The following is a 13,809-nucleotide window of genomic DNA, read 5'->3' as shown; positions in this document are numbered from 1 at the left end:
TAAAAAACTCATCACTGTGCTCACTACACATCCTTGCAACTTGTTTCATAATTTGGCAACTCGCTGTGAATAGAAGGATCCCCTAACGTCTAATGTAGTCTTATGCTTATGTAACTTATACTTGGTGCCCTGCTCCTCCCTAACCTGTCTAGTTCAAGTAGTCTATCCACATGGACCTTTTGTCATTTTAAAGATCTCAATCAAATCTCCTCAAAGTCTACACTTTTCTAGAATAAAAAGCCCGAACTCTCTAAGCCTATCATGGTAATTTAAGGGCCTTTAAACGAGGTATCAATCTAGTGGTCCTCCCATGAACCTTTTCCAGGGCCTGTCTATCACCCACCGTGTGAGGGGACCACCGCGGGACATGGTATTCATGATGAGGCCAAACTAAACCTTTATATAGAAACAGAACAGTATTTCTTGTTTTGTATTTAATTGTCTTTGCAATACATCCTAACACTTTGCTTTTCCAATAGCTTCACGGCACTGGTCATGGGCCTTCAATGATTTATAACACCCAGGTCCATCTCCCATTCAGTAGCCTTGAGTACACCTTCCTGCACTGATGTACATATGTTTGCCATTGCCCCAACCCAAGTCCTTAACGCTACATTTATTTGTATTAAAAGATTTCTGCCAATGCGGGCCCATTTCCCATCACATCGAGATCTGCCTGCAATCTGTTGTTCTCATCTAAGGTCCTTGCACCCGCACAAATCTTTGTATCATCCAGACTGTTCTCCCAATGTCTTCATCCAGATCATTGGTGAAGATGGTGAAGAGCAATGGCCAGAAGCCATTTTGAGATTCTCTGTCCAGGTGGTTGTACAGCGTATCTCTAATGATCCTTTCCAATAAGTTGTCTGTAATCAAGGTCACTCGCTTATAACCAAAGCTAAGGAAATCCGACCCAGCTTCAGGAAATACAGCCTTGCTGGCTCAGCAAGTTTATTCAGTGAGCAGCTGAGTTAAGTGATCTCAACAAGGCTGGCGGAGAGGGAGGCGGGGCATGGGGTGCGTTATATTTGGTTTCAGAACTCAGAGTTAGTAAGCGGAACATTGGTCATGGTCCTGATCACTATTCTAGTGGAAGCGCACATACATGGTTGTCGGTGAGGGCAGATTAGGCTCGGCTGTGAATGGTTTAAATAGCCAGTTTGCACTCACTGTCGAGGCTTGCACCTGAATATTAACCCTTTTGGGGAGGTATCGTCGGGTGGCTGGTGCCTGTAAAACCATTCTCCAGCAAGGATGCTGTGTTGGAGGGATCATATGTTTCCACAGAGCTCCTCCCAGTTTCTGGGCCTGTAAATTCACTTGTACACATACTAACCCCCAAAACAACTGGAGCTGACAAGAGTTGGACAGTTCATTCAGAACCATTTGTTACTCTATGTGCTATACCAGAACTGATATTTTCCAAATATAAATCGTTGAACAAATAAACTCTATTGTAACGACCGTACAATTTAGTGAGTGATTTTTGTTTATTGAACTCCATCCATTGCATCCATTATATACAATATAAGACAGACCAACCGCAGATCAAAACCTAAACACTTCTTACTGTAATCTAGATGTGGAGATGCCGGTGATGGACTGGGGTTGACAATTGTAAACAATTTTACAACACCAAGTTATAGTCCAGCAATTTTATTTTAAATTCATAAGCTTTCGGAGGCTTCCTCCTTCCTCAGGTGAAGCTTTTATTTTAAATTCACAAGCTTTCGGAGGCTTCCTCCTTCCTCATTTTTCACATCGTTCACCTGAGGAAGGAGGAAGCCTCCGAAAGCTTGTGAATTTAAAATAAAATTGCTGAACTATAACTTGGTGTTGTAAAATTGTTTACTACTGTAATCTAGTCCTTGCTCAGACTTGTTCCCTCGTTTCTATTAACAGCCCCAGGTTTGTACCATTGTGGTCACCAGATTCGTGTTCGGAGGAACTGGCTGCAATCAGCCAGGACATTTGCTGTTTGTGGCTGCAGCCCATGTACTCATTATACTGGCGTCCATTCCAACTCACTGAAATGCAGAAGGGGCTGCTGCAGCCCATAGTCCCGTCCCACTCGCAGCAAGGCAGCCTCCGCATTCACATCATCGCAAGTAGTAATCAATGATGGCAGAAAAGGCAGCAAATCCCCCGCATCCGACGGCTCCCTGCCTTCAGACCAGCTCGGAAACCGATCGCTCCTCCTGTCACACAGCCGCTCAGCGCACTGTTCTTCCAGTCTGAGGAGTGCTGGTCGCTTTGCATTTTGATTTCATTGCATTGCATTAGAACAAAAAAAACATTTTGCACTCTGAAGAAAAACATTTAGCAGCAACTACCACGCATTGTCCCGAAAGGAAAATCTCATCTACCGAGGCCGCACTAATGTTTTACTGTCTGCTTAAAAAGTTGCACATGATTGAAAAATGACTCCTGTACACCTGTATTTAATGAACGAATGTAGAGCTTTGGAGGAAATTAGATAAAATTTAAATGCATCTGATTCGGTTTTTCTGAGCAAATTAAGCCCTCACTGTTACGCAGCAAGCTGCTTCCCATGTAGCAGCACCAAGAAAATGTAACAATGGTGTACACATAATGAATTCTCATTCTGCCCTGAGATTATTTTCTGATGTACGAAGCCAAATGAGTAAAAGGGCCTCGTGCTTCCCGTGTATCATGCTAATAAATGAAAGTCAGAATGCATTTGTTAAAGGAAAATCATGTTTGAGTAACTTGATTGAGTTCTTTGATGAAGTAACGGAGAGGGTTGATGAGGGTAGTGCGGCTGATGTTTTGTATATGGACTTTCAAAAGGCATTTGATAAAGCACCGCATAATTGATTTGTTAGAAAAATTAAAGCCCATAGGATTAAAGGGACAGCATGGATACAAAATTGGCTACAGAACAGAAAGCAGAGAGTAGTGGTGAACATATTTTTTTTTCAGACCGAAGGGGAGTGTACAGTGATGTTCCCCAGGGGTCAGTATTAGGACCACTACTCTTTTTGATATATATTAATGACCTGAACTTGGGTATAGAGGGTATAATTTCAAGGCTTGCAGATGACCTGAAACTTGGAAAGGTAGTAAACAATGTGAAGGATAGTAACAGACTTCAGGAGCATATAGACAGACTGGTAAAATGGGCAGACACATGGCAGATGAAATTTAATGCAGAGAAGTGTGAAGTGATATATTTTGGTAGGACGAATGGAGAGGCAATATAAACTAAATGGTACATTTTTAAAGGGAGTGCAGGAACAGAGAGACCTGGGGGTGTATGTACACAAATCTTTGAGGGCGGTAGGACAAGTTGAGAAGGCTGTTAAAAAGCAAATAGGATCCTTGGCTTTATTGTTAAAGGCATAGAGTACAAAAGCAAGGAAGTTAGGCTAAACCTTTATAAAACACTCAGCTGGAGTATTGTCTTCAATTCCGGCACCACACTTTAGAAAGAATGTCAAGGCCCCCACCAGCCCTACAACCCTCCGAGATCTCTGCACTCCTCCAATTCTGGCCTCTTGCACATCCCCAATTTTCATCGCTCCACCATTGGGGGCTGTGCCTTCAGCTGCCGAGGCCCTAAGCTCTGGAATTCCCTCTAAAACCTCTCTCTCCTCCTTTAATACGCTCCTTAAGCTTTTGGTCACCTGTCCTAATATCTCCTTATGCGGGTGTCAAATTTTGTTTGATAATGATGCTGTGAAGCACCTTGGGACTTTTTACTATGGTAAAGGCACTATATAAATGCACGTTGTTGTTGTTGATTATGATGAGCTTTGTAGATGGTGGAGAGGCTTTCAAGAGCCAGGAGTTAAGCTGCACTTGTCACATTGAACCCAGCCTCTGCCCTTGTAGCCGCAGTGATGGTATGGCTGGTCCAGTTATGCTTCTGGTCACTAGTGACCCCAGGATATTGATAGTGGAGGATTCTGCAATGGTCAAGGCGAGGTGGTTGGACCATTTCTTGCTGAAGATGGTCATTATTGACATCCATGTGGCACGAATGTTACCTGCCACTTCTTAGCCCAGGCTTGGACATTAACTGGGTCCTGCTTTAGGCTGGCAGGAGCTGCTTCACTATCAGAGGAGTTGTGAATGGAGCTGAACACTGTAGAATCATCAGCAAACAGCTCCACTCCTGCCCTTATGATGCAAGGAAGGTCATTGATAAAGCAGCTGAAGACGGTTGTAACAGGAACACTTCCCTGAGGAATTCCCGCAGCAGTGTTCTTGGGCTGGGATGATTCTGCCTCCAACAACCACAGCCATCTTCCTTTGGGTCAGGTATGACTGCAGTCACTGGCGGGTTTTGCCCTTAGCCCCCATTGACCTCAGTTTTGCTAGGGCTCCTTGATTGAATGCTGCCCGGATGTCGAGGGCAGTTACTCTCACCTCTCCTCTGGCATTCAGCTCTTGTGTCTATGCCTGGACCAAGGTTGTGACGATGTCTGGAGCCAAATGGTTCTGCCAGAACTTGAACTTCAGCGAGCAGGTTATTGTGAGTAGGTTTTGCTTGATAACATTCTTAATGACCCCTTCCATCACTTTATTGATGATTGGGAGGAACTGATAGTGGCAGTTGGCTGGGTTAGATTTGTTCTGCTTGTTTTGGATAGGATGTACCTGGGCAATCTTCTACACTGTCGGGTAGATGCCAGTGTCATAGCTGTACTGGAATAGCTGGTTGATGGCTAATTCTAAAGCAGAGGTCTTCAGAACTAAAGCTAGGATGTTAGCTTTTGCTGTGCCCAGTGCACTTCACCTGCTTAATGTTATGTGGAATGGCTCTGCCATAATTGAGGACGAGGATGCTCCTCCTTCTATTAGTTGCTTGGTTGTCCACCACCGTTATTGACCAGATATGGTAGGGCTACAGAGCTTCAAGAACCAGATTGCCTAGGGTCTGGCCATATGTACCTAGGACTGCATGTTGGACACTCCTGGTATACGGAATAGTTTCTTGCATGTATTTGTAAATTCCTTGATTATATTACATCTGATTTGCCTGAAGTTGATTGTACCCATATTATAGGAAAACAAGGTCAACAGGAATGATAACTGATCTCCTTTCTGATGTCTAGCACACCGTCACAGAGCGCACTATATGAGGGGAGGGAGAGCTGAAGAAGAATGTGAAGAACTTGCATTTATATAGCACCTTTCATGACCTCAGGACATCCCAAAGCTCTTTACAGCCAATGAAGAGTCGCTGTTGTAATGTAGGGAAATTTAGAGTTGATCCTGTCCTGAAAAGAAGTCCAATAGGCTTAGCATGACTTATGTGGACAGAGGAAAAACAGTCAGGAAAATGGTGTGACATCAACAAGAGCCTGATCAGGATAGAGGGGCACTGCAGTATTCACAATAAAATGAAAAGCTCTGTGGGATAAGCATGGAATTCACTTTGAATTACCAGAGCCTTCCACATGATGAATGTATCAAAAGCCTTTGAATCAAATTCTCTCTCAATTGAGTACCTCAACATGGTTTCTTTCATCACGATAAAGGCGTAATATGGATTCAATTCAATTAAAACTGAAAGGAGAGTCTTCAGATGCAGTGGGCCCTGTGCATTTTACACTTGGTGCAGGCACAACATGGAGGTTTGGACAAGCACAAAATAAAACGAGTTTATTTTCCTTTACATGCTTGGGATGTTATGTCTGTTAGGTGATCAGATGGCACCACTAATAGCTCCGTCTGGACTTTAACTGTCTGAGTTTTAGTAATTCTATCCCAAGTTAGTTATCCCCTTTGTTCAGTTCTTCAGCTCTGGGTCATAAGAATTATGTGAGTCAAATTCCTCAGACCATTTTCAGGTGTGTTAAAGATACATGCTTTATTTTGGGAAACGAGAAGAGACATGCCTGACACAACACAGCTTGGTGAAAGAGGGAGAAAGAAGACAGAAGAGCATGCAAGAAAGAATAAAAAGAATGTGATCATTAGAGGTGGGCCTCGTTATTGATTGGGAGCTGCTCAAGTTGGAGAGAGTAAATACTAGCTGTGGAGACTGTCTCTCATAGACTGGTATTTGACCAGTTTGTTAGAGACACAGTAAATAGGAACAAAACAGAGCATGCAATGAGAAAAAGGCTGTTTAGACAATCAAGCCTCTGCTTACACAGACCATGTACAACGTGCTACCTAATTTCCTGAGCAAAGGCAGAGTTTCTCTCTGGCTCCCAAACATAATTAAGCAAAATGCCACATTATGTATCTAACTTTGCAACCACCGGTACTCAACCACAGTTGCTTTCTATGGGCTGACGAGGTGATTTTTTTACTGGTATAAGTCAGTTTTAAATAGTTAATGGGGAGGAGGCGAAATTGGTCATCGGTGGTAGCGCAAAACAGGTGATAACGAATTAGCAGCCTGTTTTACATCCTGCTGTGGAAAGGAAAACCAGGGCTGCCGACTTGTTATTGCCTGTTCTACGCTACCACCGAAAAATCACACCCCATTGCTCTGGTGGAAATCTTGCCCAAATGATGGTGTGCAAATAGCACTCAATTTTCAGGGGTAAGTCTACTTGCATAATTATTCACATCTGGAGGTACAGATGTTGTATATGTGCGGAGAGCACGCTAGTGGTGAGGGTGGGAAATCGCGTGTTGGTGAAATGTAAATTAAAGGGAAATGGCAGAATGGGTGAATGTTGGGCCAGAAATTGCCCTGAGTGGCGAACACACGTCGCCTGCTGCTGGTGAGTAACTAACTCACCCACAAACATCTCGCGGGCTTCTGGGCATCAACTTGCTTTCATTAAGACCTGCAAGAAGTTCACTGGCGTCTCCGAGTGGTGAAAGGAGGAAGGAGTGCCAATCAGCTTGAAGCAAGCCACGCTCTGAGAACCAGGAAGTGAATCTCATTCGCAAACCGCTCAGAGTAAGAACCAGGATGTGCCAGATAAGATTAGTAAATGTACTATAAAATCAGATTGAGAAATCCAGATAAAGAGAGGGTCAGATTAAAAGGCTGTGATAAAAGAGACAGAAAGAAAATGTAAAAAAATAAAAATTTTAAATGTTTTACTAACATTTTTTTTTAAATGTCCAAAAGGATAGGGGAGAGTTATGAAACGACAGGCAAAGTGAAAGGAAACCCAAGATGTGGGTGTGAGACTGCAGCCAAGTGATGGAGCAGCCTAGTGTTTGACCCCCCCGTTTAGAGGTGGATGTGCTGCCAGAGATGGTTGCATGGATAGTGGCTACTCTGTACAACCATCCCCATAAGGCAGCATCCCTGGAAGGAGGTGGCGCCAGGCTTGAGCTGCAGCTGACCCCAGTACTGTGACTGAGTGTGCCAGCCCTATGGCGCACATTAGCAGCTGATGTCCTTACAGCAGACGGCACAGTTCAACAGCCAAACCCTGCGAATATAGCTCCCCACAGTAGTTTCCAGATAGGTGCAACAATGCCTGAAAATAGGATGTGGTTAATCAGGCTTTGCCGACGTGCATGCTCACTCACTCTCACTCGTTTCTTCTCTCTCACTCACTCTCACTCTCCCTGTCCATCTCTCTCTCTCATTCTCTCTCACTCTCTCTATCCATCTCTCTCTCTCTCTCACACTCTCCCAATCCATCTCTCTCTCTCACTCTCACTCTCTCTATCCATCTCTCTCACTCTCATTCTTCCTGTCCATCTCTCACTCTCACTCTCCCTGTCCATCTCTCACTCTCACTCTCCCTGTTCATCTCTCTCTTTCTGACTCTCACTCTCCCTGCCCGTCTCTCTCATTCTCCCATTCTCCCTGCCCATCACTCTCTCCCTGCCCATCTTTCTCTCTCTCTCTCACTCCCTGTCCATCTCTCTCTCTCTCTCTCTCACTCCCTGTCCATCTCTCTCTCTCTTCCTCTCTTTCATTCTCTCTTACTCACTCACCCTCTCTCTCCCTATCCATTTCTCTCTCTCACTCTCCCTGTTCATCTCTCTCTCTCTCTCCCTGTCCATCTCTCTCTCTCTCACTCTCCCTGTTCATCTCTCTCTCTCTCTCCCTGTCCATCTCTCTCTCTCTCACTCTCCCTATCCATCTCGCTCTCTCTCTTACTCTCCCTGTCCATCTCTCTCTCTCTCTCTTTCTCCCGTCCATTTCTCTCTCTCTCACTCTCCCTGTCCATCTCTCTCTCTCTTACTCTCCCTATCCATCTCTCTCTCTCTCTCTCTCTTACTCTCCCTGTCCATCTCTCTCTCTCTCTCTTACTCTCCCTGTCCATCTCTCTCTCTCTCTCACTCTCCCTATCCATCTCGCTCTCTCTCTCACTCTCCCTATCCATCTCTCTCTCTCTCACTCTCCCTGTCCATCTCTCTCTCTCTCTTACTCTCCCTATCCATCTCTCTCTCTCTCTCTTACTCTCCCTATCCATCTCTCTCTCTCTCTTACTCTCCATCTCCATCTCTCTCTCTCTCTCTCACTCCCCCCAGCTCCTCCATTGCCTCAATGATGTGCCTTAACCCCAACTTCAGACAAGCGCTGTCTATTGCACTGAATGTGATTTCCCATTTCACATCTCAGCCATTCTAAGTGGTTCTAAATGCAATTGCCAATTCGGGCTGTTTTCTGTGATGGGGACCCCCACCCACTAGGAACTAGGTTGAGGCTGCCCACGTTGTTCGAATGTAAATCCTTTACAACAGGCAGAGGGAGGAGGGGGTGCAATTGGTTTTGAGCAGTAGACAATAAAATGGGGCGGGGTGTAAAACAGGCTGCCGATTCATCACTGGCTGTTTTGCGTCATCGCCTGTTTTGCAATTATCGCCCAAGACTGCTTTTACCCCTGGAGACTTTAATCTTATCAGTCTGGGTTGGAGTTGAATCTTGTTCCCTGTGTGCTCACGTCCTGTGTCACCCAGTCCTATAAAATGCAAATATTTCTGTCAAATTGATTGTTGAGTACCTGGTGTGAAGAAATGCTGGTCTTGGTGTCGGAGGTGGGGTGCAGGTAAGGTTCCATTGCTGTAAAGCAGCTAAGCAAGGCAGTAGCCACAGCAACAGTGGGAGAAAAGCAGCTCTGGTCCTGGTATTATTACTCTGTATGATATAATTCGGTGCAGTGTGGAAGCTATATCCTTCTATTGGGGTTCACCAACCACCTGTTGTGCCAACGAATGATGTTGTATTTGAGCATTCTGCTATAACATATGTTAGTTTAAACTTTACTCTTTCAATTTGAACCAATTTTTCTTTTTTTTTTCTTTTCAGTTCATCAGAATTATGTAGGTACAGACACAGAAAAGAATCCTTTCTTTCTTTCAGTAGTCCTTTCTGACCAAAACAATCAACGTGTGCCACAGTACCGTGCTATTCTCTGGAAAAAAACAGTAAGTGGCGATGGGCACACCCTCATTATTTACCTTGATTTGGGGCCATTCAGATTTTGTTTAGCTGTGGTAATTTTCGCAACAGTGCAAAGACTCTTTTGGAGGAATGCAGTTCATGCTACATTTCAAATACACATGAATAAAAATGATGGAAGTCTCTTTTCTAAGCAATATTCTTTGAAAATGACAACCTATTATACATACAACTTAACATGTGATCTTAGTATCCATTCTACTCGTATTACTGGAATTCTTCTTCAGAGCTTATAAACCATTATTTCCTTAAGAGATGATATCCCTTTTCAATGGCCCTATTTGTCAATTTCAGGCCAGTTGTATAGTCTCAGGTTTAACATTTTAAGAAAATGTTTGCATATTTATCCGCAAATAACGACCTGCGGAATTCAAATAATTTCAAAAATGATTAGGGAGAGGTACAGGCGGGAGTTGCTCATTTTTTTTCAAAGCTCGACTCCCATCAAAGAAGAAAATGTCTTTGATTTACGGTGACAGTTCCACAAAGCTCTCTCGAGTTTGATGTGAAATAAAGTTCAGCCAGGGTTCAAGTTGTAGCCTGTTCCTACATGGGGTGCCACTTCTGTTCTAAGTGATGCGCTTTGACACAGGTGGTTGGGACCAGCTGTTCGTCGACAGTGCGTGGGTACTGGAGTCAGCCAGTCATTCCACAGCCTCAGTATTTTCCTTCAGTTTGTGATGTAGCAGCTTTTTACTGCATCCCTGCTCACTGCGACGGTGAATTCTGTGTCAGATTTATTGTATTCTGGCTTCTCCTACAACACGAAATCTAGTGTCATAGTCTTAAATACTGACACAGAAGCTGTTACTTTAAGTGATAGCTAATCGCCCAGAATTTAGCCAGTTAGGTGCAAATGACTTCAACATTCCGTAAATGTGTTTGGTATTTTAACGGTGGGAAATGATTTTAAAACGTCCTCTGCTGTTGGGGGAAAGGGGGCAGTATGCCTTTCTTTCACTGCGGCTTATGGATTGCTGCATATTTGGTTTTCAACACAGTGTTAGGAAAGCAGTAGAGGGATAAAAACAAAGGAGATGGCAAAATGCCACAGAATGACAGGCTGTGGATTCACCGATGGGTTCGTCCCGCAGCAGAGAGTTCCCGGCAAGCCTATCACAGAAGGCACAGAGTGGGAATTGCCCCTCCCCACCAGTGGAAGAGATGAGCAGCCTATATATAAATCACTTTGACGTGTAGGCTAACTGAAAGATCAGGGCCTGGAAATTCCACCTGGGTTCTCCTGCTCTCCAGCTGTAACTTCGTCAGGAGTCCGGCAAAACCACCCCGTCCCCAGAGAAACAACGTAAATGGCCGCTGTTTCATCATTTCTCCACTGATTTCCCATCGAAGCTCCGACTGTTGATCAGGGGAATCCCACGGGAAATGTCACAGTCCAGATCTTAAATACCTGCTGTAGTTGTGGTCCGTGACCAAAAGGCACCTTTAGGAAGAAGCTGGTACAACTCTTGAGAGTCTATCCCTGGGAGATGGAGGGAGAGAATGCCGGGGAGTGGGGATACCATTGAGATTTTTCTGAGAACATAAGAAATAGGAGCAAGAGGAGGCCATACAGCTCCTCGAGCCTGCTCCACCATTCAATAAGATCATGGCTGACCTTCGACCTCAACTCCACTTTCCCGCCCAATCCCCATGTCCCTTGATTCCCTTAGAGTCCAAAAATCTATCTCAGCCTTGAATATACTCAACGACTGAGCATCCACAGTCCTCTGGGTTAGAGAATTCCAAAGATTCACAACCCTCTGAGTGAAGAAATTCCTCCTCATCTCAGTCCTCAATGACTGACCCCTTATCCTGCGACTATGCTCCATTAGTTCTATACTCTCCAGCCAGGGGAAACAGCCTCTCAGCATCTACCCTATCAAGCCCCCTCAGGATCTTATATGTTTCAATGAGACCACCTCCTTCTTCTAAACTCCAGAGGGTATTGGCCCATTTTACTCAATCTCTCCTCATAGGACGACCCTCTTTCTCTTACACTTTTAAAAAAAATGTTATTCATCTGATTAGTCAGATCAGGTTTACAGCCATCACTAATGTTTTAGTGAACAATATTAAAAAGTCTTTGGAATCTTACATTAACCTTACGTTGATCGATTTGATCCGATTACCGAGTCTTGTAGTCCTAGTGCCTTCATAAGTGAATTTTATTATCTGTGAATCAAAGTTGTTAGTAGAAGGTCAAGCCTCAGGAGGGGGTCAAAGAGCAGGAGGTTTCTCATAAATGAAAGACTATTGTAGACATTTTCTGAATGACTTCATTATAGTTTTTTTTTCTTTTCACAGGGTACACAGAAAATATGCCTTCCTTACAGCCCTACAAAAACACTTTCTGTCAAATCAATTTTAAGGTAAGTTATCCTCAAGTTAACATGGGTGGGATCTTGGGACTTCTGATATTTGACCTTTCCTGCCATCATTGGATTACGTTTACCCGGAGTTCGCAGTGCTGTACTTTGCTGGAGTGCGGCATCTTATATTATGTTTACACAGCAGGACTGACCATTCAGCTTCTGCCTCCTGCTGGTGAGATTGCAAGTTTTATGCTGCACATCAGCATCACCTACAGGTAGGAGAAAATGATATCTACGACAGGCAGAAAAATAGAAACCTGATGGTGTCGTGCCTCTCCCAAGCCCTCCATCTCCTAATTTAAGCCAGTTTCAGGTGTGTGAAGTGCCCCCTAGATCCTCTGTTAAGGAATGTACAATGTCCCTTGTAACTCCTTGCATGTTTCCATGTTCATGTTGTGAGATTTTACTCTCAGTTGCGGGTAATTGACCTGACTCCAATTTGGTTAAAAAAGGTGCTTTATTGAAATTCACAAAAGGACCAACACACGCAGTGTTGGGGCAGTGGTTTACAACACAGAGCAAGAGATTATATCACCCGGTCAGCACTGGGTAGAGTTGTGTCCACCTCAGGAGTCTTGAAGAAAACTGGCATTCCACCCCGCCTGGGGTACCCTCCTTGATTCACACGCCTTCTGCACCTCCTGGGGTGACCTCTTGGACTCCTCGTCCTCAGTCCTGCTCCGCCTGTAGCCTCTTCTCGCTGTTTGGTGAGCCTCCAAAGTCAGCCGTAGCTACCTTACTCCCTCTAAGTCTCCACAACCTGATACCAGTGCAAGGGTGCTCCTTTTATGCCACTTTTGGGGGTGGACTCAGGATTAGCCATTGACATGGGCACTTGCCCTATTGGGGTCTCCCAAAAGGGCGAGGTGTCCAATGGTGCCTCGAGTTCTTTGTTTCTTTGAGAAAAAGGGGTCAGCCTCCCCTTTCAGGGGACTGCAAAAGCAGCTTGTGTCCCGCCTCTGGTCTTAACCAATCATGACCTTACACAATGGCTTGAGACTGTTTTTGCCTTACCTTATCGAGTCTTGCCCCTGTGTCAAGGCTGGGAATCCATGGTTCCCCCCCGGCCTCCCCTGACTCCCTCAGATTCCAGACCAGGTCCTCCCTTCACTCCTTCAAATTCCAGGCCGGAGCCTATGGACCAGCCTGTAAGGTTCCATTATTTACGACTACCCAGCGTCTGATGAGGGTCCCAGCGCTAACTAAGTCAGGAATGTGAATGTTGTTTCATCCATTAATTTGTTTGTGTAGCCAGACCTTTCTTGCAAGTTGATAGTTTTAAGAGCTCCCGGCTCTGATATCAGTCCCACGTGGTTCATACATCCAGCACCATAGCATTTAGTCACACAAAATTAGATAAAAGGTCATATAAAAACAAAATACAAACACAGACATCATTATAATAACTCCACTTGCCCACTATACTACTGGGCAAGAAGGGTACAACCTTACAATGTCCACGCAAATAATAGTTATTAAAATATTTTTAATGAGGGCATTTTTATACTGGTATTTAGAAGAGCTGTAGCGGAGCTAAGCCCCCCCCCCAAAAAAAAAACTGCTTCAATCCAGACTTTTCCCATTGATTCAGATTGTTGGACTGATCCCAGGCACACCCCATCCTGAGTGACAAGCACTTGGGGCTAGAGAAATTCAAGGCCCAGAATGGCTAAAGGGGCAGAGGGGAGAGGGCCAGTTTTATGCAGCACTGTGTGGATGAGAAACAGATGGGAGACACTTTAAGTGAAATGAATGAATGAAACAACAACAACAACTTGCATTTAAATAGCACCTTCAACGTAGAGAAAACGTCCCAAGGCGCTTCACAGAAGCGTGATGAGACAAAAATGGACACCAAGCTAAAGAAGGAGATATTAGGACGGGTGACTAAAAGCTTGGTCAAAAAGGTGAGTTTTAAGGAGGAAGGGAGAGAGGCGGAGAGATTTAGGGAGGGAATTCCGGAGCTTAGGGCCTAGATGGCTGAATGCATGGCCACCAATGATTGGACGAAGGGAGGAGTGGGGGATGGGAAAGAGGCCAGAATTGAAGGAACGCAGAGTTCTAGGAGGGTTGTAG

At 44.6% G+C, this 13,809-nt stretch overlaps 1 protein-coding gene across 1 annotated transcript in view; it reads left to right on the top strand.

Annotated features, from left to right (window-relative positions):
• The window catches only part of garnl3 (GTPase activating Rap/RanGAP domain like 3), a 281,725-nt gene that overhangs the window by 151,240 nt on the left and 116,676 nt on the right, over positions 1-13,809 (top strand). The window contains exons 4-5 of the mRNA XM_067969493.1: positions 9,206-9,324; positions 11,666-11,730. Of these exons, the coding sequence (XP_067825594.1) occupies positions 9,206-9,324; positions 11,666-11,730 (184 nt within the window). The remainder of the gene's footprint in view (positions 1-9,205; positions 9,325-11,665; positions 11,731-13,809) is intronic.

The sequence above is a fragment of the Heptranchias perlo genome, chromosome 31 (assembly GCF_035084215.1).
Source record: "Heptranchias perlo isolate sHepPer1 chromosome 31, sHepPer1.hap1, whole genome shotgun sequence".
NCBI classification, from domain to species: Eukaryota; Metazoa; Chordata; class Chondrichthyes; order Hexanchiformes; family Hexanchidae; genus Heptranchias; species Heptranchias perlo.
The sequence above is the reverse complement of the archived record's forward strand: the minus strand, read 5'-3'. Positions and strand labels throughout refer to the sequence as shown.